This window comes from Phyllostomus discolor, chromosome 2 (genome assembly GCF_004126475.2).
Source record: "Phyllostomus discolor isolate MPI-MPIP mPhyDis1 chromosome 2, mPhyDis1.pri.v3, whole genome shotgun sequence".
NCBI lineage: Eukaryota > Metazoa > Chordata > Mammalia > Chiroptera > Phyllostomidae > Phyllostomus > Phyllostomus discolor.
In genome coordinates, this window is record NC_040904.2 from 190,236,008 (window position 1) to 190,262,591 (window position 26,584).

At 39.6% G+C, this 26,584-nt stretch overlaps 1 protein-coding gene across 1 annotated transcript; it reads right to left on the reverse strand.

Moving 5' to 3' along the window:
• Positions 1 to 3,506: 3,506 nt before the first annotated feature.
• CREBL2 (cAMP responsive element binding protein like 2) lies at positions 3,507 to 24,969 on the reverse strand. The gene is made up of 4 exons (XM_028532033.2): positions 24,658 to 24,969; positions 12,897 to 13,094; positions 10,759 to 10,903; positions 3,507 to 6,544 (listed from the first exon to the last, which is right to left on the reverse strand). The coding sequence occupies exons 1-4, from the start codon at positions 24,670 to 24,672 to the stop codon at positions 6,540 to 6,542; spliced, it is 363 nt and encodes a 120-aa protein (XP_028387834.1). The 5' UTR covers positions 24,673 to 24,969; the 3' UTR covers positions 3,507 to 6,539.
• Positions 24,970 to 26,584: the final 1,615 nt, after the last annotated feature.

Genomic DNA, 26,584 nt, shown 5'->3' on the forward strand with positions numbered 1-26,584 from the left:
GGGGACAGAAACACCATGAAAACTCAAAGACTCAAACTATGAATACAAGTATTGTAAGGAAATTTTACATGTGTTTTGAAGAAATATTTAAACTAAGAATGGTTTATGGCTTTTTTTAAAGAAAGACATATGAGTTATGCTATTTGAAAGACCTTCTGAATCATCCAAATAGTTTCTACAGAAGACTATTCAAGCTTAATGCAAAATTTGATGCAGATTCGTTGCTCTACTCTCAGTCATTTTTAATGTGATGGCCACACAGTACACATGCTCACTCAACAGTGTCTACTGTCCCCACTTCCTAGTACAGTGAAGTCATCATTGTTCGCGCATGAGCATTCTAGTCCACTCTCCTTGGCTGCCTGGTTACATGGATGTTGTGCAAACTGTTCTTGTTATATTAACAAAGGCTGGACTTTTTCCAGACAGACCACATCTTCTTTATCCAATCACCCACTGATGGAAACTTAGGTTGTTTCCATGTCTTGATTATTGTAAATAATGCTGCAAATGAACATAGGGGTACATACATATAGTTGAAGGCTCTTTTTAGCAATACAGTAATCTCCCCTCACCCGAGTTTTCACCTTCTGAGGTTTCAGTTACCCTTGGTCAAATACAATCTGAAAGTATCAAATGGAAAATTGCAGAAATAAGCAATCCATAAATTTTCAGTTGCCTGCCAGTCTGAGTAGCTTGATGATATCCGTATCAGTGCTCCATCCCACCTGTCACTCACTGAGTTGTCCCTTTATCAGCGTTTCCATGCTGTGTACATGCCCCATCTGCCCATTAATTTAGCATCTATCCAAGTTCTCAGATAGACGGTTGCAGTATTGTAGCACTTGTGTTCAAGTAATCCTTCTTTTACTTAATATTGACCTCCAAGTGAAAATACAGTAAATCCTTCTTTTACTTAATATTGACTTCCCAGTGATGCTGTCAACTCAAATATGCCAAAGGGAAGCTGTCAAGTGCCTCCGTTAAGTGAAAGATGAGAGTTCTCAGCTTGATAAGGAAAGAAAAAATCCATACACTGAGTAAAAAACAAATCTATCCGTGAAATCGTGAAAAAGGAAAAAAATATCCTGCTAGTTTTGCTGTCCCACCTCAGCAAAAGTTATGGCCATGGTGCGTGGTAAGTGCTTAGTGAAGATGGAAAAAGCATCACATTTGTGGGTGGAGGGTATGAACAGAAAAGGTGTGCTGATCGACAGCAACGTGTCATACCAGAAATCACAGAGCCTATACACAGACTTCATTCAATGAGCAATCCCTGACACAAGTGACCACATTCACATAATGTTTTATCACAGTGTATTGTTGTGATTGTTCTATTTTATCACTAGATATTGTTTTTAATCTCTTACTGAGCCTAGTTTATAAGTTAAAATGTATCATAAGTATCTATGCATAGGAAAAAACAGATTAGATAGGGTTCAGCACTATCACGATTTCAGGCATCCGCTGGGGGTCTTGGTATCCCTCTCTGATAAGGGGGGGATGACCGTACAACTGTAGTAACGAAAGGACTTGGGTATTAGTTGTCAACCTTAAACATGAAGCAACAAGGTTTTAGCTAGCCCACATGAGTTTATTAGGGAATGGTGGGGGAATTTCAATTTGGGACAAGTAAATTAGAGCAAACCACAGGCAAGTCAGAGGATACAAAGGGATTCCAGCCAGCTTGTATGAGGTTTAGGAGGAAACTGGGAAGGACTGTGGTAGTTCTTTATTGGCTGCAAGTGGTCGGCAGCTTGTTGCCAGGTCAGAAGGAAATGTCTTTCTTCCTACCGGGACCTTCAGGCTGCAGTGAGCGGTGTGCACATGATGCCGCTCCCTTCACGCCTTCCCAGCCCTTTTGGACCTACGTTTCCTCTGTTCTTTTGCACCTGGTGCACGAACAGACAGATCAATGAGACAAGATGGAGTCCACCAATGGTTTAAATACACTTAGAACTTTAAGCTGTGATTAAGGTTGCATTTTAAGCCAGTGAAGAAAAAAAATGTACTTTAGAAACTGCTGTTGGGACAACCAGCTGGCCTTTTGGAAAGGATAATTTCTTCCACTAAAACAAAAAAGCCCAGCTCTTTCCTTTGACAAAATTCAGGCTGAGCGAAGATTTAAACATTCTACAAAGAAATGGTGAAATACTAAAAGAAAATACGGTAACTTAAATATATCAGAGTGGGACCCTGACTGGTGTGGCTCAGTTGTCTGGGTGTTGTCTTACACAGGGAAAGGTCGCCAGACCCATCAGAGTCAGGGCACAGGCCTGGGTCACAGGTTTGGTCCTGGTCCAGGCAGTGTGAGAGGTAACTGATTGATGTTTCTCTCCCTCTCATTCTCTCTCCTTTCTCCTCTCCCTAAAAACAATAAAAATCTTTAAAATAAATAAATAAACCAAAAAACTATGAGGTCTGTCTGGAAAAAGTCCAGCTGTTGTTAGTATAGTGAGAACAGTTTATATGACATCCATGTAACCTGGCAGCCAAGGAGAGTGGACTGGAATGTTCACATGTGAATAATGCTGACTTCAGTGTACTAGTCAGTGGGGGTGGTAGGTGCCACTCAGTGGAATGTGTACTGTGTGGCTGTCCACTCAAAATGACTGAGTGAATAGAGCAATGAATCTGCATCAAATTTTGCCTTAAGCTTGAACACTCTTCCATGGATACTTTTTGGATGATTCAGAAGGCCATAGCTATGGGCAGCTAGTGATTGGCAGCTTCATCACAACACCACGCCCGCTCATGCATCACATTTGATGCAGAGCTTTTTGGCCAAATATCAGATCACTCAGGTGGCTCAGCCCCCACATAGCCCAGATTTGGTACCCAGTGACTTCTGGCTTTCCCCAAAACTAAAATCACCTTTGAAAAGGAAGAGATTTCAGACCATCAGTGAGATTCAGGAAAATACGAGATAGCTGATGGTGACTGAGAGAACTGTGTGAGGTCCCAAAATGCCTACTTTGAAGGGGACTGAGGTGTCATTGTCCTGTGTACAATGTTTCCTGTATCATGTCTCTTCTTCAATAAATGTTTCTACTTTTCACATTACATGGCTGGATACCTTCTGGACAGACCTTATATAACATTCTAGGGGTAGACATGGTATAGCTAAAAAGACTTTGGAAATATGATAACTACAACAGTACATATTTAGATTCCAGCTCATTAAATAAATGCTTATTTTTAGTGATTTAAAGTCTAGCAATAGTGAAACCATTGTCAGAATCCATTCACATATGAAGGCATATGTGAATATTTTAATGTATTTCTTCACTATGTAAGAAGCAGTTTCTCATAACTCCAATTACTTACTCTATGAAAGTTATCCTCCCCCTTTCTTTATAGATGAGGAAACAAGCTAAAAGATTAAATGATTCAAGGTGATTCAGAAAGTGGATCCAAGACCAGTTTTCTGCCTAAATCTCATACTCTTTTTAGTACTACATTCTTATACTTATTTTGGTAATGTAAAACAGACAATTTGAGATATCTCTGGTGAAGATATTTTATTTTTCATAAAAATATAATTGTACAATGCTCTTCAGAGAAAGAAAAATCCTTTCAATGCCCCCAAATACCATGTGGTTTAACAGTAATCTTCCATTCCCTTAAAACTAAATATATAATTGATAATAAGCAACTGATTTCTTGGGAAATGTAGCATTTATATTTCCCTTTATATAACCAAAGGCAAGTCCAGTTAGACCTATACTTTTGTAATAAGCCAAATCAAATCTATTATAATTCAAAAACAATAAAAGAAAATGCTAGATGGTAAAGCTGATAAATACTGCCAATTAGCTGGTAAACTGTGATATGAATTTGCTGCAATAAGATAGATTCAGACTGGAATACAATAGAAAGATTTTAGATAAAATAGAAAAAAAATTTAAGAACTTCAACCATATCCTAAAACTTGACCCAGTCAAACTTATTCCATATCATGTTCAGTTGCTCTAATATACGGCAGGTCTGTGCTACATGGATGACGGATGATGACCGGGCTAAATACACACAGTTTCCCCCTCACCTTCCTTTCTTTGGGTGAAGAAGAAAACATGACTCTGGCACTCAGGGAGCAAGAACAGCACTGACCCAGGGAGACTGCGCTCACTGATTCTCACCCTCTTCTGTTCTCCCTCAGCCTGCCAGGACAGGTACGTGAGCGATACTGGGATTTCAGTACGCTGCTCCTGAACTGAAATGGGGACAGAAACCAGCCGTTTAATCAGTGACATTTATGAACATGCTTCAAGTGGCCAAAGCGTGCAGTGAGCACAACACTCAAAGCGATCATGTTCCTTTTTAAAACCAAGGCGCTTTCTCTTGGTTTTAATCTACTGCAAAAACCAAATAGCTAGGTTTTGGAATAAACTCAAATAAATTGTAATTTACTTTCACCCAAAATTATACATCTTCTATCTGACCTGAGGACAACATCACTACTCTTGTAAAGATGCTGGGGGTGAGGGATATAGCTCAGATAAATAACCCTGTGATTTAAAATTACAAAAAGAGAAGAAATACTTCAAGCACAATGGAGACATTGCATTAAAGAGCCACATTCATTTTGGAATGTTTGCTTTGAAAACAACTCTTCTGGGGAATTCAAAAGGTACTGAACATAGTAACATACAATACATCTTGGGTTGTTTTGCAAAATAAAAAATATACATTTGAGTAGACCAGAAGGCAAAACAGACCCATTACAGTCTGAACACTACATTTAAAACACTGAAATTCTGAAGGCCTAAATATTAACAATCCTTTATCTGTATTTGTTATCCTAAAAAGACATTAAATACTCTTATCCCCCCCAATCCACCCAAACACAGAGAGGCCCAACAGTCTGGGCTAGTGGTATATCAGTAGTCACACAGGACTGGACTAGAGATCGGAGTTTGCAACCTAAGTACGGGAGGCACTTTATTCAAATGCATAGCCTAAGAGAAGGGCGTGGGGAAGTACCTTGTAATCTGAAACTACGCGGTCCATCTCATGTTCCACCTTACAGACAATGTATTATATGATGCCTCCTCAAAAACTACCATTTCATAACAGAATGTATTTTGTTTGGAAGTCAAATATTTGCTTCGTTAGAGCCAAGGACCATTATAATTTAGCAGCAACAGGGAACATATCTCCTGATTTAACTATGGGAAAGAAAAGAGAGAGGATCTCAAAGGGGAAACCAAAAGGTTCCTGGGTCTATTTTAGTGTGTCATACTATGAGTTGGATTCCTCGACCATCATGCCATCGGGAGGTCAGGAAGACAGTAGACGTAGCTGCAGTGAGAACTGGAAAGGACTACTCTGCCCTCTGCACCTCCCAGCTGTGGTGCTGTGCACAACTCTAGCTCCAGTGTTTCACTCCAGAGTGGAGGCATCGCCGGGGATGAACCAGACGCACACCTACAGTGTGTTTCTTTCTGGCTCAGAACACATTCATAAGGAAACTCGTGTCAGAGAAGAAACTAAGTGTTCTGGTTATGGCTACAGCCATTAGATCTACCAGCAATTTGTTCAATTTAATCCAGGTCTCCTGAGGCAGAAACTCAATCTCAGCAGCTAAAGTTACTCTATTTTCTTTAGAAAAACTTTCCTAGTTGACTGCCCAAGGAAATGTGTGTGAACACTCAATCCTGTCCTCCCCACATACACATATAGACATACGATAGAAATACACACAGACATATACACTTTAGGTTGCCAAGATGATGTACACTGCTGAAATGCCTAAAAGGTAATTTCTTGCTTAAAAATAAAATTTGACTGATAATCCTCCAAGTATGGACTGGGCCCTAACAAATTTTTATAAGTACAGTTTGAGAGGACAGCAACACAAGTTCCAAATAGAGGCTGTCTCGAGGGCTTTCCTGATAGATGCTGTTAACATGTACATTATCTAAAACAGGCATATCATTATGGGTTATAAAAATAGAAATGTATCTATTTGTTAATATATATTCACAGCTTATGCTGGAATGGCTCACAGGAGAAATCATGGTTCATGCAGAAAACAGACATTACTCAAGTAAATATAAAGAAATAAGATTAGGTCCATAAAGGCCAAGAACTTAGTCAGTAATCAGCCCATTTGGTTTCTCTTTGTAGGGCAATCAAAAACATGACAGGACGTGACACCTAAACACACATACACATACAATTACATGGAAGGAATATAAATTAACCAATAAAGCAAGGTGGAGTTAAGGTGCAAAAATACAATCTTTACCCATTTTTCTCTACTCCTGTGTTTTCAAGCACTGCAACATGTTAAATGCCATGGGTGGCAATACCAACCAGGACAGGTCTTGAATGTTTGTAAATTTTCTAAGTGTTAAAAGTTAAAGCAAAACCCTTTGGGATCTATGATCACACATTTGGTAGAAATTGCAGATTTACAGAGATGACTATGGAGCAGTAGGTAGTAAATGGAGCCAAGAAGTATAATATTGTCCATTCATCCTTCATAGGAATCAGGATACTGATTTTAATCACTGACTTATCATTTTATATGATCTTCACCCTGAAAAATAAATCAAAGTTACCAACGTAAGAATGCTTTTAAGATCAACAAAATTTAGTTAATGTGTTTTAAAATGCAGCTGACTGGTCTGGGTAAATCCCTCTCATTGATCTGCCAACAGCAACCAACACTCGACTATGAGAGGAGGGTATACTCAGCCCACACGAAGTGTGCACCTCAAGTACCCAGCTTGGGTGTTAGGGGAGGCTGTGCCACTGAACCCTACAGGATATCTACTACATTAGGCCATGCTACCAAGACAGAGAGTCATAGCAGCTCTACTTAATACATAGAAACAAACACAGGGAGGCTGCCAAAATGAAGAGACAAAGAAACATGGCCCAAATGAAAGAACAGATCAAAACTCCAGAGAAAGAACTAAACAAAATGGAGATAAGCAATCTATCAGATACAGAGTTCAAAACACTGGTTATAAGGATGCTCAAGGAGCTTAGTGAGGACTTCAGCAGAATAAAACAGATCCAGAGATACACCAATTGAAATGAAGAACAATTTATAGGGGAACAACAATAGAGTGAATGAAGCCAAGAATCAAACCAATGACTTGGAACATAATGAAGCAAAAAGTAACCAATCAGAACAACAAGAAGACAAATGAATCCAAAAAAGTGAGGACAGTGTAAGCAGCCTCTGGGACAACTTGAAGTGTTCCAACATTCACATCATAGCCAGAAGGAAAAGAGGAAGAGCAAGACACTGGAAATCTGTTTGAAAAAACAGTGAAAGAAAACTTCCTTAATTTGGTGAAGAAAATAGACATACAAGTCCAGGAAGCACAGAGAGTCCCAAACAGGACGGATACAAAGAAGCCCACTCTAAGACACATCATAATTAAAATGCCAGAGGTTAAAGATGAAGAGAGAATCTTAAAAGCAGAAAGAAAAAAGAAGTTAGTTACCTACAGGGGAGTTCCCATAAGATTGTCAGCTGATTTCTCAAAAGAAACTTTGCAGGCTAGAAGGAATTGGCAAGAAATATTCAAAGTCATGAAAAGCAGAGATCTACAGCCAAGGCTGCTCTACCCAGCAAAGATATCATTTAGAATTGAAGGGCAGATAAAGTGCTTCCCAGACAAGAAAAAAAAAAAAACGAAAGAAATTCATCATCACCAAACCATTACTGTATGAAATGTTAAAGGGATTTAAGAAAAAGAAGATCAAAACTATGAACAATAAAATGGCAAAGGATACAAATCTAAACAATTGAATCTGAAAAACAAACTAAGCAAACGAACAGAGACAGAATCATGCATATGGAGAGCTTTTTGATGATTGCCAGATGGGAGGGATATATTTGGGAATGGGTGAAGAGGTGGAAGAATTAAGAAATACAAATAGGTAGTTACAGAATAGCTATAGGGATGTAAAGTACAGTATAGGAAATGGAGTAGCCAAAGAACTTATATGTATGACGCATGGACATGAACAATGGTGGGGAGATTGCTTGAGGAAGTGGGGTTGCTAGGTGGAACAGGGCAAATGGGGAAAAGATCAGGATAACTGTAATAGCATAATCGATAATATATAAATAAAAAATAAAGTTTGGTATCTACAGGAAGGCTGTTTTAAAATATAGACTGAAAAAAAGCCTGAGTTGATTTGCCTTTTTTCCCCTTAACTCAATTTAGATTAAGCAAATGTTATCTCATCCTTCAATTTTATAAATTTTTTTAAAGATAAAAGTTTATAACATTTCCTTATAACCATTTCAAGTGCTCCCAAATCAATCACAATGATGAAATCAATGACGTGACATCTTTACTCTATAATCTATAGTCTCCTTAATAAATGGTGTTGGGACAACTGGATATTCACATGCAAAAGAATTTAGACTTCTACCTCATAGCATATAGAAAAATTAGCTCAAAATGGATCAGTGACCTAAATATAAGAGCTAAACTAAAATCTATTAGAAAAAAGATAAGGGTAAGTCTTCATGACCTTGTATTTGGCAATAGGCTGTTAGATGTGACATGCAAGGCATGAACAACAACAACAACAAGAAATAGATAGCCCTGGCCAGGTGGCTCAGCTGGTTGGAGTGTCATCTCATACACCAAAGGGTTGAGGATTCGATTCTTGGTCAGGGCACATACCTAAGTTGCAGGTTTGATCCCTGGTCAGGGCATGTGCAGGTGGCAACTGATCGATGTTTCTGTCAATCAATGTTTCTCTCTCACATCTATGTTTTCTCTGTCTCTCTCCCTTACTCACTCTCTAAAATCAATAATCATATCCTCAGATGAGGATTAAAAGAGAAAGAAAGAAAAATAGATAAACTGGACTTCATTAAAATTAAAATCTCTTGTTCACCAAGGGATACTATCAAGAAACAGAAAAGACAACCTACAGAATGGGAGAAATATCTGAAAATCATATATTTGATAAAGGTTTAGAATCCAGTTATATAAAGCACTCTTACCATTCAACCACAGAATGAAAAAGAACTCAATCAAAACATGGGCAAGAGACTTAAAAGAGACATTTCTTCAAAGAAGATATACACATGACCAACAAGCATATATATGAAAAGATGCTCAACATCATTAGTCATTAGGGAAATGCAAATGAAAACCACAACCAGCCCTAGCCAGACAGCTAAGTTGGTTAGAACATCATCCTGATGTAACAAAGGGTATGGGTTCAATCTCCAGTCAGGGCACATACAAGAATCAACCAATGAATACATAAATAATTGGAACAACAAACTGATGTTTCTCTTTCTCTTTCTGTAAAGATCAATTAATTTTAAAAAAGTTTTTTTGGTGCCCTGGATGGTGTGGCTCAGTGGATGGAGTGCCTGCCTGGGAATCAAAGGGTCACCAGTTTGATTCCCAGTCAGGGTACACACCTGGGTTGCAGGCCGGGTCCCCAGTGAGGGGCACAAAAGAAACCACCATACATTGATGTTTCTCTCCCTTTTTTTCTCCCTTCCTTCTCCTCTGTCTAAAAATAAATAAAATCTTAATTTTTTTTGTTTAAAAAAGCACAACCAGACACCACTTCACATCTACTAGGAAAGCTACAGTTTTTAAAAACAGAAAATAAAAAGTGTTGACAAGATGTAGAGAAAAGGGAAGTTTCATATTTGCTGGTGGGAGTGTAAACTATTTCAGCCACTGTGGAAAACAGTTTGTGGTTTCTGTAAAGGTTAAATATAGAATTACCACATGACCCAGCAATTTCACTTCTAGGTATATACCCCAAAGAAGTGAAACAGTTACTCAAACACACACTTGTACATGCGTGTTCATAGCAGCACTGTTCACAATAGTCAACAGGTAGAAACGGAAATCCATCAATGAATGAATAGATAAACAAGTTGTGGTATTGATATACAATGGAATATTATGCAGCTATAAAATGGAATAAAGTACTGATACATGCTACAATGTGGATAAACCTTGAAAATATTATGCTAAGTGAAAGAAACCAGACACAAAATGTCACATACTGTATGACCCATTCATGTGAAATACCCATGTTAGGTAAAGCCATAGAGACACAAAGAAGATTCATAGGGCTGGAGGGAGAGGATAATAGTGAGTAACTGCTTACTGAGTTTGGGGTTTTCTTTTGAGGTGATGAAATGTTTTGCAACTAGATAAAGGTGGTGATTTACAACATTTTAAGTAATAAGGAATGTTACTTTAAAATGGTTACTTTTTGAAGTAACTTTAAAATGGATAATTTTATGTTATGTAAATTTCACCTTACTAAGAAAATTCTTTACAGCAATGGGCTACTACACAAGATAGAGACTGGGCTAGGCGAGGACCTTGCACACCTTACCTACCCTTCTGCTATTTCTTTGTCTATTAAAACAAAAGTATAATTCCTGAACACAATTATTAGAATACTTAAAATACTTAAGTGAAAATACATTGTAAATTATAAATCAAAATACAAGTAAAAGGTGTTATTAATAACTATGGTACACTCCCATTTATGAACTCGTTCAACTTAGTAAGTCTTCCATAAATTTATCAGTTGCTCTTTATAGACCTCATATACAACGCATTTCAATATTTAGAATCTAACCATTTCACTCAGTATACTACAAACAACATCACCATTTTATTTATTGAAAGATATGCAGGGGGGAAAAAGTCACACAGAAGAAAGTGGTCAGTAGAAATCCTACTTTAAGACACTCCTCTACATGTATATAAACTGTCCATCTATTGCACTCACAGGAATTGCTGTTAGCGTCTGTTTTCCCAGCTTTCGTGTGCCTGTTTAAGTTCTGCTGAGATTTGCTCTGCTCTTCTCCAGTGAGTAGTGCCTTTATTTCAGAAGGGATTTTTCCTTGGTCCATTGCCATACACCACTGCTTGTACTGAAATATTTAAAATATATTTAAGTAATATTTTACTAGTTTGAGTTCAGAAACCACTGGTAGAAATGCTAGATATAAGAACTCCCATGCCCAGAGGTCACACTGGCTGCTGGAAATCCCACCCTCCATTGTCTTTCCTATTGCCAACCCAGGACAGAGGATGAGGCCTGCCGCCTTCCACAAGAGGGTGAGAACTGCTGCTCGATCTTCTGGTGATGCACTGCAGTATCCCTCAGATTGAAAAGGTCCCTCTGGTTATAAGAATGTCTCTCCATAGTGTGCCACTAACTAGAATTCATCTCTTTTGGCTAATGCTCACATTATTATTTCTATTCCTAAAATAAATATTTTTGTAATTCCTTTCTCTCTTTCATAAACATTCATTAAACATCTACTTTCTACTAGAGTAAGTACTATGGACTCTGGGGTATACAAAGATTAATCAGCTGAAAGATTATGTCCTCAACTGCAGAAGTTGAGAAATAATTTATATTGGGTTGCCTAAAAAGTCCGCTTGTTTTTTTCCCATAAGATGGCTCTAGTAGTGCTTAGTTGTCTTTAACTTCATTTGAAACAATTTTGTTAGGTTGTATAGTAACAGCTGTCATATCAGTGTGCATTTAAAAAAGACTTATCAAAATTGGTAAATTTTTGTGTAGCCATTTTAATATTGAAGACGGAAGATAATACACAACATTATTGGCATATTATGCTTTATTATTTCAAGGAAGGTAAAAACGCAATTGAAATGCAAAAAAGGATTTGTACAGTGTTTATGGAGAAGCTGCTGTGATTGACTGAACATGTCAAAAGTGGTTTGTGAAGTTTTGTGGTGGACATTCCTCACTTGATGCTCCATGGTCAGGTAGACCAGTTGAAGTTGACAGGGATCAAATTGAGACATTAATTGAGAACAATCAATGCTATACCACATGGGAGATAGCCTATATACTCAAAATATCCAAATTAATAAAGTTATTGCTGAAAATGAAAAATCTGCCTTTTAGTTTACAGAAAAAGCTGAATGGACTTTTGAGCCAACCCAACTGCATAAGTCAAATTTAATATACTAACAAAAAATCTACTAAATAGTGTATGTCTGAACTCTCTTTATGCCTCAACCTTATTTTCTTACCTTCTAAAAAGCAGTGGTAGCCTGCTCTACCTTTGTTATGATCATAGTAGTATTATCTCTCTCTTCTCCAACCTGCCACCTCCTCCCCGAGCTCACACTAATGGGGCTTCAATTCTCTTTTACATTTCTACAATCACTACCCAAAATCTGAATGAATAGCCTTGGCTGATGTGGCTCAGTGGACTGAGCACAGGCCTTCGAACCAAAGGGTTGCTGGTTTGATTCCCAGTCAGGGCACATGCTTGGGTGGTGTGCCAGGTCCCCAGTAGGGGGCATGTGAGAGGGAACCACACATTGATGTTTCTCTCCCTCTCTTTCTCCTTCCCTTCCCCTCTCTCTAAAAGTAAATAAATAAAATCTTTAAAAAAATCCCAAATCTGAATGAATAACTGAAAGCATGAAACATGCCAAATAAATAAATGTTTAAACACAAATGATATCATACTAGTCATATTGTTATATTGTTTTTTCCACTTAGCAATATATTATAAATGTTTTTCTATATCAATAAATATATAGGTGCTCTGTGATTTTTACTGGGTGCAAAGTAGTCCAATATATGAATGTAGTATAATTTATTTAACCAATCCTCTATTGTTGTACACTTGGGTTATTTTCCGTTTCTCTTCTATGATAAACAATCCCTCAGTGAAATAGTCATGTACATTCCACTCCTACCAGCAGTCTGTGAAAATGCCTCTTTGCCCACATACTGGCTGACCAACTGACCAATGAATATCCTTTCCCATGTCTGTCAACTGGACAGGTGAAAATTGGTTCCTTCACCTTTCAACGCACATCTCTTTGACTGGGAAACAGAGGATTTTTTTTCATGCATTTATTGACAGACTTTCTTACCATTTCCAGTTCCTCTCTGAGGGCACATATGGCTCTTTCCCGACTGGATACCAATTCTTCCAAGTACTGATATCTCAGTTTCTTTCTGGCCCGGCACTCTCTTGCACTCTGCCGGCTCCTCTCAAGTTTTGCCTTCAAGTCGATTTTGGCTGGCTTTCGGCCACGCTTGCCGGGCTTCTTCACTTTGCCTCCAACCACCTTCAGCAAGAGAGAGAAGACAAAATTTTTTCTCTTAGCTCTACGTGTCTACGAAGGTGACTACGGCTGCCTACTAGCAAGGAAAACATTACAAATAATAAATTAGTAAAGCCTGTGGAACTCAAAAAGTACAACCCTATCAAATGCCTCATGAGGCTTTGCTTCATAACTTTTTTCTAGTACTTTTGATACGATGAATGTGAGAGAAGAAATAATGTAAGCTTTCACTATTTTTTCAATAAAAAAATTTAAATAGTTTAACAGTAAACTTTATAAACCATATGTAGCTGGATAATAAAAAACTAAATGATTACCAAATTTTTATTGACTTGAGAAAATAATAATTTAAAAAAATCAATATTCAAAATTGTAAGTTCAGTATGATCTCAACGTTATAAAACACAAAGAAGAAAGGATGTTAACCGAAGTTCAATGAGGATTTCTGATAGGTGTGATTATATGTAGCTTTTTTTCACCTGTACTTGTTATGATTCTTAAATTTTTACAATTAGAAAAATATAAAATTTATATGTAAAATTATGTATACATAAAAACAAATATGTATTCTAAGCAATATGGCTATAAGTTCCCTCTTCAAATTCGTTGAGCTCAAAGAAACATACAGGAAGTCCCTGAAATTTTCAGGATAATTCTTTCCTGTCTTCAGAAGCCTATAATTATAACCCTAGACTGTCTCAGGAGATTCCTACCTGTTACCTGTTATTCATTTACCTGCATAGGCACAATTTTTTGGTGACTGGCAAAGTAATTTAATCTTCTTCATTGTTTAGCTTTGGAACCTCCCCAAGTTCTTATACAACATATAACTATGAGGTAAAGATGATGAATTTTTATATACATGAAACTAGAACTTACATATCAAATAAGTTTTCTTCAAAGCAGTCACTGTTAAGGGGGTGGGGGTACATTTATTCCAGTGAACAAGCACTTTTGGAAAGAGCCAATTTCTTACAAGCCACAATACAACATGCCTTCAGAGGCTACATTATTTTAGAGCAATGCACTTTTCTTTAAATTTCCAAACAACTGGAGTATCCACTTTGTTTATCTGATGAGGTTCTGAACGATGTCCAGTTCTTTCTGAAAACTACCCTCAGAGAATAAAAATGTCAGTGTACTGAAAGGAATATTGCTTTGGTATTAAAGGACGTTCTAAAAGAGAAACACAGGCATATCATTAGAATAAATGCAGAAACCTTTCCAGGTAACAAAACTCAAAGGACCAATATTCATTTGGCCACAGAAATGCTGATTTGTTGGTTTGTTTGTTAGAAATCACTATTAATATCATATACCAACAAGGCCTAGTAGTACCCTATAAAGATCAGATCGTTACTATGTATAATGGCTAGGTCAAGAAAACCACAATTTAAATGTGGATCAGCCACATTTACCAGACCCTGTATCATAACATGATGGCTAACCACCGCATCTAGCATTTTACAGGATGGCTCTGAAATGAAACTGAATACTCTGAGGGAAAAAAATCTTTCCTTTCCACCACCATCTTAAAACCTAGCTGATTCAGTACTACTCCTAAATTAGTTTCAACTTTTCAAAACTGGTCGTTTAAAGCTTTTCTATGCTGCATCATTCCAATATAATGATAGATATCTCAGGAAATTTTCCTTCTATGTCAATATTTGACTAGCAATTCCAGGATGGCTAATTAATCCAAATATTACTATGGACTCAATTTTAAATTATGTTTACATCACATCAATTGCACAATTTTAATAAAATATTTTGAAATCATCCCACATTAAAACAAAGTATATTTACTTTGCTACAGTTTTTTTTAAAACAAATATATTTACAGCATAAACTCATGTCTACAGTGAAATAAATGGTAATCACATCTATTCTTTATGTAGTAAAATGAGTCATCACACAACAGTATAATCCAATACCTCATAGATTGCTGTTTTTAATTAATGCAGGAGTGGCTACTTTTGAAAAGAACAATCATAAAAATCAAACAGAAGTTTTAATCCTTTGTTTAGTTTACATGGTAGCAAAATATTTAAATTGGAACTGTTTTATCCCCTTTTTATTAGAAAGGCATATAAATGAACCCAGGGTTCCTGTATTTTATGTCATCTCCTGTAACATTCCATTTAAAGCCATGTAGCCACCACATCTCAAGCTTAACTTTTCCTCAGGAAGTTCTGGCTTTTGGTCCCAGCTAACATCTGATTAGTGTACCAGTTTTCAAGAGTCTAGCACATCACAGGATTGTTGTAAACTTTAAGTAGAATAATGTGTGACAGAACTTTGTGAAAAAAAAAAAAAAAAGCATTATACAAATATAGAACCATACTAATTGCTAACAATAGTAGTTAACTGAACTTTATATATTCCGTAAGCCATAAAGATTGGGATGGATAGGGGAAGTTAACTAGAAACTAGGAACCAGAAACTAAAACTGAAATCAACCCCACAAATTCCTTAAATATCTCTAGGCCAAAAATCATTCTTACCTATGTTTCATAAGATTTTCACAAACTCAGTGAAAACTACATTGTCCCCTTGCTCTTTCCTACCTCCTCTGGGAGTAAGCTTTTTTCTCATCTGTATTTTTTATGATTTTTAAATGGTTTCTAATTTAGGTGTTGAAAAAGGCTGGGAATTAAAATGAAACTACTGGATTCAGCCAAGACGGAGTTCTGGATCATTCTAAATGAAACTGTTACGGAGAAAGACAGGATAATCTGCGAAGGCCTGAGCGTGGGGAGCACAGGCTTCCCGGTCAATGGGTGTGCCTTCTGCAGGAAGAGGCGAGACTCCAGTTGCATGCTCTCCAGGGGCTTGTTCAAACGAGGGAGCCCCCAGAGTCCAGAGTAAATACTATCCCGAAGGCTCTTGAATCATTTTAGTTCTAGCTCTTTAGGTACAAAGAACAACGATTTAAATTCAGAGCTAAATCAAGGTGTGGTGGGGGAACAAGGCCTTGTGTTAGGCCCTCTACATGTTATGTTAGGCCCTCATATTATTTCACCCCACCTCAGGTGAAGTAAGCTCTCTTTTCCTCATCTTTTTCAGGTAAATGGGGAGAATTAACTCCTTTATTCAACAATCATTTACTGAATACCCACTATTCCCCAAACACTGTAAAATTCTGGGAATACTAAAACAGGACAGGGTCCTTACTTTCAATGTATTTAGACTCGTGAGACATAGCAGACACGAAAGAAGCAACGTTACAAAGGGCAGGATAACTGTATATACGGGAGTGCTGGTGGTGGACACACAGACATACACAGAAGTACGCACACTGATCTCTTTATTGTATAGACGACGACATTTTAGTCCAGATATTTTCAGTGTCAGAGAGGGTCTGGATCCAAGTCCCCTGATTTGCACTGTAGCAACTTGTCACAAGGTAACTCACTCTCACCAAGCATGCCTATTCCTCTCCAGGTTCTTGGGTAACGCTCATTCCCTTGAACACATAATTCCCTGAAAAGGCTCTACCTACATTAATATAGCAGTGTTTCATACGCACTGCTGCATCAGTGCTATATAGCCATTCATTTAATCCAACTTGCTGTAGCATTAGGCACCTGATGGAAGGCATCGGCGAGGTTAAGTAACCTTTTTCATTTTATGCTTCTTTGAAATTTTCATCTACTGTTATGACTCTCCACTCCCACCCACTGCAGTCATGCCAATTTATTCCTCTATAAAATCTCTAGTTTAGCTCTTCTTCTCATTCCTACTACCTACATTAGTCAGGGTCCTACTCACAGATTATTACAATAAGTTCCCAATGGGTCTCCCTACCATCTCCCCTTTTCTACCCCCACTTCCCTAGTGAATCTATCTTGCAAAGAGCTGCCAAGTGGACCTTTCTTTTCAGCTTAATACTACCGTATTTGTACTTCAGGTTATCTTTCTTCACTGTAAAAAAGTAAGACCTGGTCATTACAGAACAGATCAACTTCAATGGCCCTTTGGCCATGTCACTCTCCAGCTCAAGAGAAGACCTTTGGCTCAGCACTGCTTCCTACGTCACCATACCCAGTGTATTAATAGTTGCCTGTGGCTGCTGCAACAATGACCACAAGGTGGCTTAAAACAACAGACATCTCTTTTTTCTCCTCTGGTGGACAGAAGTTGGCATGCAGCTGCACTCCCTCTGGAGGCCTAGGGGAGAATCCAAACGAAAAATCTTTCGTTTTTTCCAGGTTCTGGGGCTGTCAGCATTCCTTAATTTGTGGCCATTGTAATCCAACCGCTGCCTCCGTGGTCACGCTGCCTACACATCTGTCAAATCTCCCTCTGCCTCACTCTTATGAGGACACTTGTCATTGGATTTAGGGCCCACTCAGATAATCCAGGATAAATTCTTCCTCTCAAAATCTTTCACTTAATCACAGCATTTTGCCATACAAAGTAACAGTCACAGGTTCCAGGGGTTAAGACACTGATACAGGTTTTTAGGGGCCACCAGTCAGCCCACAACATCCAGGTTCCCTCTCAACCAGCCACTCTTCTCCTCCATCATTCCCAACAGGCAACCTCCCTATCAAGTCAGGTCAGTGTCCTGAGGGACCCCATCCTGTGCAGTCCTGCCTAGTTCTCAGCATTTCTTTAAATGTTCCTTCTCCACGCCCCCACCACCCAAAGGGCAAATACTATGCCTTCTTTGGTTGTGATCAGCTCTAGCCTTCTTTCTTTGAAGCCATGCTCTGCCCTTTATTGCTTTTCCCCCCAGGTTTTTGGAACATATAGTTAATATCATACTGAATCTATATGTTCTATTGGGTTTTTGGTTGTTTTTTTTTTTTTTTTTTTTTTTTTTTAGTGGTCTCACAGATTTAATTTCTAGCTCTTCCAGTAGTGAGAGTTCCTCAGGCACAGAAGCTATGTTTTCTGCTACTTATGCAACCCCCACTGTATCCAGCACAGGACCAGGCATTTATTAAGACTGATCATTAAGTGAATAAATACAAGGAAAAATAGCAGTATTTTAAAACTGACTTGTCGATATTACTACCAACAACTTATAGAAATATGTTTTAAAAAGTCTCCCTATAAGGGATACAAAATCTGAAAAACCAATTAAGGACTCTTACTTTGTTACCACTCTTTTTGTACTTATTTATATCCTGATGCTCTAATTCTTAAGACAACTCATACAAGCTTCAGTTTGTTAAGTCTAAGAGAATTAGCGCATTTACATGAAGGGATAGCATCAGCCCCATTTAAAAAGGAAAACAGCAGGAAGGCTTGTTTCACCTTTCTTTTAAAAACATAAAGTGGAAAGTTATCTCCAGTTGCTTAAAGAAAAATAAGGTAGATATGCATGTGGCCCAGACACTGCTCTTTACCACTTGAAAGAATCAAAACAAGTAGCTGCATTTTCATTTGGTGTCAGGGCTCCCATAACTTCCTTCCCAGCTGTGGGTTAGACTTTTTCTCCTACTTATCAGATCTTCAGAAAGAGACAAAGTCTAACCATATCTTCCTGCTGCTAACCTTTCTACCAGCTTTTCTAGTCAAGAGGAGAAACAAGATGAAGTAGGCAGCTCTGGGGTGAGAGCTGACTTCTGCCTCTCCTGATCCCTCTGCCTCTCCCCCTCCCAGCCACGACTGTTTGACGCTAAGTGTAACACTACCTATATGTGCAGCATTGCCTGAAACTCTTAAGAACTCACTGTGTAAGAGTGGTCTATACTTAAAACTGTCTTTGCTTCTTTCCCAGCCATGTTTCTCAGCTGCTACATTTTGGTTTCTGCCCTACCGCTCCATTGAAACTTTTCTGGCCGGGGTCAAAATTAATCTGTTTTCCAAGTCCAATGGATACTTTTTCACTACTTACTTTACTTGAATTTTTTTGTAGCATCTCATATTATAGACTAAGTCTCCTCTTTAAAATTCTCTTCTCCCTTAGGTGGCATAACAACCTCTGTTTTTCTGGTTCTTCTGTGTCACTAATCTTTCTTTTTCAGTTTATTTCACTAAGTCCTATTCCTCAGCCTCTTCTGATCATTTTAGAGTTTTCCAGGATTCTGTCTCTTTAGCTACCTTCTGTCCACCTTTTTCACTCTTGAAGGATTTACAAATGCTGCATTAACCACAGCCTACATTATAACAGGCTCTAAATAATGGTCTTCTGTTCAGGGCTTTCTTCTGAGTAAGCTAACCAAGCTAGTGAGGAGTCAGAAAGGACTAGCATTTACTGAGAATTCATTATGTACTGAAAGTTCTTTTGATATGGAATCACATATATAGTACATTTAATTTTCACAATAACTGTGGTTTTATTAACACACTCAATTTACAGGTGAAGCAATTCAGTTCTAAAGAGATGAAATAATCTGTCCAAAATCATAATAACTTGGAAGGGGTGGAAATGAGACCTGAACTCTGGTTATATGCCAAAATCAATGTTCTTTCCTAATTAGACCATCTCCCTCTAGTCTTGACCCAGTTCCTTCATCTTTACCCTCCTTAATCCATTCTCCATATAGCTATTAGTATTTTTGTATGAAAATACAAATCTGATGTTGTTGCCTCTGCTTTAAGATCCCTCAGTGGCTCCCCAATATCTGTGGCCTTCGTCTTCAAACTTCAGTGAGCATATGAGCCACTCAACTGGGAAGCCTATTAAAATTAAAATCAAAATTCCCAGGCCCCATTCCCAGTCTGATTCAGCAGGTGTCTTTATTTTACACACTGAAAAACACCAACCCAAATTTCTTAGCTAAACTTGCCAGGCCCTCATAAACTTTTAATCAGTATCTCTGCCCACACCTCTACTTGTGCCTTGTGCTCTAGCTCAGGAGTCAGCCAACTACAGCCCTGCTGGAAGCCAAAACCAGCCTGTTGCTTGTTCTGATGAATAAAGTTTTATTGACACACAGCCACACCCATTCATTACATTCTGACTGTGGCTGCTTTTGTGCTACAATGGCAGAGTTGAGTAACTGCGACAGAGATCACATGGTCAGTGAATACTTACTATCTGAACTTTTGCCGAAAATTTGCCAATTCCTGCTCCTGCTGGTACCAAAATACGTATCTGCCAATGCAGTATGTTTTAGTACAGGATATTCCTTCCCTCTTCCCCATTTTCTAGGGGACTCCTATTCTTCCTTATGAACCCTTATACAGATTCATTCCTACTGTTCAAACCCATGTCTGACATACCCAGACAGTTAGGTGTCCATTCTAGTGCCCCTCAAACCACTTTGCATCTATTGCCTTCATTTCTTACCTCACTATACTGTAATAATTTTTCTATGTGTCTGCCTAGCCCACTGAAATGTAAGCTCCTAAGAATACTTATAAAATCTTATTGATCTTTGTATCTCTACTGTCTAGCACAATGCCTGGTACATATTAGATGCCCAACAAATGTCTGATGAATGAATGAATAAACTTTTCTGCAAAGAGCAAAACATTATTTAAACTTGAATTTTAATTGATTGTGTAGTATTAAAATTTGCCCCTTTGGGTTAAACTATCTGTAAAGGCACCCAAGTTAAAATGCACATGTAACCTGGATAGGAAAGGAAGGCACATTAAAACATTAATATCTACTGACAGACATTTATTTACTAGATGAGCTGGATCTCAGGCCCTAGTCTTGTGGAAAGTAGTGGTAAAGCAGAAGGACAGAAAAAGCAGACAATGCCTGGGCTTCAGGTGCTGCCAAAGAGGGCAGCTCCACCTGCAGCAAAGGATGGCTAAGGGGCCAATAGGAGCGACGTCAGGGGCCAAAGGACAGGTCTGGGAACGTCAGAGGTTTTTTTGGCCAACTTAAAATTTTTGTGAGAGCCAGCCACTACTCAGAACAAGTGACTAGAAGATAAGAACTGGTTGTCTTACCTAGGGAAGGTGTAAGAAACCTCATTTTCAGATAACCATGTGTCATATGGGTGGAAGGGAAGTATGGAAGAGAACAGCTGCCTGTGTTAATATATAGTGACCAGCAGCTGGCCCAGTCTCTCATCAGCCCCTCAGCTGGAACCTGATGCCCTGCCAGACTGGGCAATAACGTATGGTGGTCTTTTACCAGCTCAGAGTCTGCAGCAGGAACACATCCGGTCTAGGATATTTCAATTTATTTATTCATTTATTCAATAAACATAAAAGTCAAATATAAGAACCTTCTGTTTATGATTGAAGCCTCTGAAAAATAACACTTCACAATTTTCTTTGTAACTGAATGCAGCAGGTCAGGGAGAAAAGGCTTTCATAAGAACAAGCACTTTTTCCTAGAGGTGGACATGTAGGTAGGCTCGGGAAACTACCTTTCTCACGTAACCTAATGGTTTGGGGTCCAGCTTAAGTTCATTTCACATCCCATCCCACTTCCCCTGTCCCATTTGGGGGCACAGGTAGGAGCAGAGGGTAGTAGTGTAGACATAAACAGAACCATAAATGTTATGTGCAACAGTACACACTTAACAATTACTAAAATGTGCATGTCAGGTACCTCCTACACTGTGCAAAGAACCAAGGAAGTCACTGCTAGGAATAACATTTTTGAGTGCCTACTATGTGTTAGATTCTATACTCGATGCAGTATCTCCAATCCTCAACAAAGCCTGTGAAGAAGGTACTAACCTCTTAACAAATAGAATGGAAGGCCAGAGAGGTTAAATAATTTAGCCAAGATTTGTTCCTTCCCAACTAACTGAGTGGAGATCTACTCAGTATTTGAACTCTGGTACTTAGCCCTTTCCCAAGAACGCACTTTTAGATATCCAACGTAGTTCTTGCTCACCTCCGATTTGCTATTATCTATATACTCTGTATATATCTGTATACTCTGGCTGGTTGGCTCGAAGAAGCACAAAGATTAATAAAGCCCAGGTACACCAGGGCTTTGTCCATAACAACATTTTGTTCCAATTCAATTCAATCACTATTAACAATTTAGCACTCTATGCTGTACCAGGCACAATCCTACACACTTAGGAGGCAAAGCTGCACTCACATTCAAATCTGTCCTGCTCTTATTCCAGGAAGCTGGATGGCAGAATGTGGAGAGCCTTTGGCAAACCCATTCACTGCCACTGATGAAAACAATTCAGGATACAGAATCTTTATAAAGGGTGGTCCTCACATTATCATCTGTTTTTTGACCTGCTCCTTCAAATACTGCCTCTCCTCTATCATTGCTGCTCCTGCTCACCTCCTGCTCTTCCTGCTGCCCTGGCCTCGCTGTCGCTGTCGGTTTGTCATCCTTTGTGCTCTCACCAGTACAGCTGCTGTACTTCCAAGCCTCAACCCTTACCTTCCTTTATACAGAAGAAACTGGAACTCAAGACTCCATCACCCATACATAATGTGGGGGAGAAGTGTGTTTGTGTGTATGTATGTATGTATGTACTACAACAGGGGTGTCAAACTCATTTTCACCAGGGGCCACATCAGCCTCGCAGTTGCCTTCAAAGGGCCGAATGTAATTTCAACTCCTTAACAGTTAAGGAGTAGTTACATTTATACAGTCCTAAAATTATTTTGGCCCTTTGAAGGCAACTGCAAGGCCGATGTGGCCCCGGGTGAAAATGAGTTTGACATCCCTGTACTAGAAGGACAATACAATTTGTAGGACTCTTAACAACGGAACACAGAAAAAGGCAGGACTGGGAGCTGCCAAAGCCTCATTTAAGGGCTGTTTCACACTACCTGGCTGCTGAAAGCAGTCCAGTCCTGCTGTGCCTGGCATTTAGATACAACTCACCCAAAACTACAACAGGGAGACAAGGTGAAAGTAGTGAATTCACAGAGGCACTATTCACCCACACACATCTACAGTGGACTTGGTTTTCCACAATTATTACGGATTTAAGAAACTCGTGGAATCTAAAATCTTTCATAAAACAAAGATTCAATGAAAAATGAAACTGAATTTATTTTGCATACCTGTGGACCCTATAGGAAGTAAGTATGAACAGTCTACCCCCCAAATTTAACTTCACCCTGTTAGGCAAGACAATAAAATTTTGTCCCCCCAATACAGTTTGCTAATTTTAGAAATAACTGCTATGTGATTTTATAGGTAAGTAAAATAACCCCAAAACTTTTGTATTATTCTTGGACTTACTTGAATTATTGAAGACTTTCTGAAAGTTATTAAGTATTTCAAAGATGTGAAAAGGAAACAACTGAAAATTATGTAGAATATTCTGTGAGAGTCACAAATTAAGAAAATGAAAAAAAAAAACTATGTTTTTTTTTGGCATTCTTAAACAGCCATAACATTATTTTCTGGGTAAGATAAAAGATATAGTATGCAGATTTAATCTCAAAATTAACACTGAAAGATCAAGCTAGCAAAGACTTTTTCAAAGTTATTTTCTGATTTTTCCGGAAAATATTCAGGGCTCCCCATTTCTGTCTTAGAAATACCACTTCCTATCAGGAGGGGTTTGCTACTTCACAAGTGGGCTGTTTCTCTAGTGAGGCACCATTCCAGAGCACTGCGTGGGGCTTTCCCTTCTACCACTGTTCTCAGAGTCTTCTGCGGGATCAGGAAGAGGAGATAATGCAGAATGACACGGGCAGTAGAGAGAAGCTCTAAATCTTTTCAATCTCTCTGATGATGGGCAAAACAAAAACTTAATAGCAGCAAAGTGTGATGGTTACCTGGAGGGGGAAAGGGCACACAAACAAACAAACAAACAAACAAACAAAAAAGCTATCTCCAGCAGCATGCCAAAGACTGTGGAAAGTAAAACCTCTAGATAGCACAGAGAAGGAGCAATTTCCACTTCAAAAGTTGGCAAATGCTTGAAGTCTGATGATCAATAAACTGACCATCCCTATCTTCACGAAGTAAAGGTAAACATTAATGAGGCTACACAGAAAGAAATAGGTTGTACAAAATGAATTAAACAATGAACATTCCCTGCTACCTTATAATCACAGGGATAAGTGATTTAGATAAAGGGGGTGGTGATGGATCATTAAGGTAGATTAACGAGAAAGAATTCACTACTTTTTTTTTAGAGAATTCTTTCCAGAGGAGGTTAGATTCCAGACTTTGGACGAATAGCAACAGGAGCTTAGCAGAGTGTTCCAACCAACCACAGGAAAATAGTTCAGAGGGGGAGTGAACTGATTATATGAATGGGGCATTGAGTAAGGGAACAGGAGAGAAGAAAGGGGAACAGTCAAGGGAAATAGGGCTCGTTCACGGTGCCCTAGTTAAGGTCACCAAACTACAGAAAGGCTGGGAGGGGTGTGGGGGAGGGCAAAAAGGAAAAGCAAAGTAATTTCTTCACTTATCTCGGCAGGCAAGTCAAGAACTAGGGTTTGCACTTCCTGGAAAAGCTGACACACAGGCTTGTCTTGGGAGTGAAAATTTCCCAGGGTAGAGGGCCCTTTCTGGAACAACGCAGCCCGCTGTTCCCTGGATTCCTGGCTAGGTGCCCTGGGGTAATAAGTGAAGGCGCGGGGATGTCTAAGGCAGGTGTTTCCTGGGTGTCCGCGTGGACTACAGTACTGAGGCTCAGCGGCGGGACCAGCACTTAGCGACAAGCAGGCGGCGGCAGCAGCTGCGCGTGCAAACCACAGGACTTACCTTACTGTCATCCATCGCGGCAGACAGGCCAGCCTGGCCAGGCGCTCCCTCCCCCAGCCCTCCCCGGCTCCGCCGGCCTGGCCCGGCCCGGCCCCCGCCCCGGGGGAAGAAGGGGATATGGTTCTGACTGCCTCCTCCTCTCGCCTAACAGTTCGCTCCCCTGATGCCACAGTCACGGGGACGAGGGACCAGTTCAGGAATGGCAGAACGGACCCTGGAGGCGGCCCAAAACGCCTCCCTTCCGCGCCACCGCCCCCTCCTCCCCCTCCATGACAGTCCGGGTGTGTTTACAGACGCCGCGGAGAGCAGCGGGGAGGGGAGGGTGGGCGGGACTGCTGCACGAGGAATGGCTCCCTCGGCTGCCGTAGCACCGCTGTCTTCTGGGGATTGTAGTTTACCTTACCGTAATCTGTACGGGGCTGACTAGAAGGAAAAACTACAATGTCCACAGAGCCTCAGCCTAGCGTCTGTTTTCCTCTTGCCCCAAGTGCTGCGGAGGCGGGACCAGGAGGGAAGCCAGGACTACGCTTCCCACAGTTCTTCCCCTTGGAGGTTTTGGCCCGTGGGTTCCAACAGCTTGGGCACTGGGAGGTGGGAGTTTGGGGCCCCGCGGAGGCAGCTCTGAGGTGAGGGGCCTGAGAGCAGGCCTTTCTCCAGGACACCGCGGATACCCTGAAAAGGTGCAGTCGCTTGGGGAAACAAATTGGCGGTTCCTCCCGATGTTAGAGTTACCATATGGCCAATATTTCCACGAGAATATGTCCACATGGAAACTTTCACAAGACGCTTCTGTTCTAGAAGCTTTATTCATAATAGAAAGTAGAAACAACCCAAATGTCCATTAGTGGATGGATAGCACATGATGAATAGGCCAATTGAGGTATATTTTTAGGACTATTAGACCATAAAAAGGAACGAAATACTGATCCATGCTACAGTGTGGCTAAGCCTGGGAAACATGCTAAATGAAAGAAGCCAGACAGGAAAAGACATATTGTATGTTCCATTTATAAAGAAATGTCCAGAATAGGTAAGTTTAAAGAAAAAGTTGATGAGTGGTTGGCAGGGCAAGGGCTGGGGAACAACAGGGAGGGGAGCTGGGAATGGGGAGTGATTGTTAATGGGAGTACTGGGTTTCTTTTTGAGGTGATGAAATGTTCTCACATTGATTTGGTGTTAGCTGCACAGCTCTGTGAATATACTAAAACCCACTTAATTGCACATTTTAAATGAGTAAATTTTATGGTATGTGAATTATGTCTCAATGAAGCTGTTAAAGAAATAACTGAGTGTTGCCAGGGCTGGTGTGGTTCAGTGGATTGAGCACTGGCCTCCAAACCAGAGAGTGGCCAGTTCAATTCCCAGTCAGGGCCCAGGCTTGGGTTGTGGGCCGGGGTCTCCAGTGGGTGAGAGAGACATACGCTGATGATGTCTGTCTCCCTCTCCTTCTGCCTTCCTTTCCCTAAAAATAAATCAATAAAAGTCTTTAAAAAATAACTTAGTGTGTTTGTGTAGTCCTGATTTAATCAAGTTAGTTAGTGAGCTTGTTGTTGCAGCCTGTCAGGCCATTGAGAACTTGGCAAAGGTTGTGTGCTATTTGATGTTATTCTGGAGAGCCCTGTGACACCTTCCAGACACTTCCAAAACTCAGGCGAGGTACAGTTCCCAGATTCAGCAATAAATGCACAAGACACATGCAATATTTGAGACACACTTTTATTTTTTAAAAAGTATTCGTTTCTTATCTGAAAATGAAAATTAACTGGGTGTCTTCTATTTTCATCTGGCAACTCCATACTGAGGAAGAGTATATAGGCAAGTTGAATCATTTCTGTCTGATCTATATAAGCCTTCAGAGCACAGGTGGCAAATACAAGGCCCACGGGCCAAATCCAGCCCGTTTCTACCCAGCGGCAGTGCCGAGCTC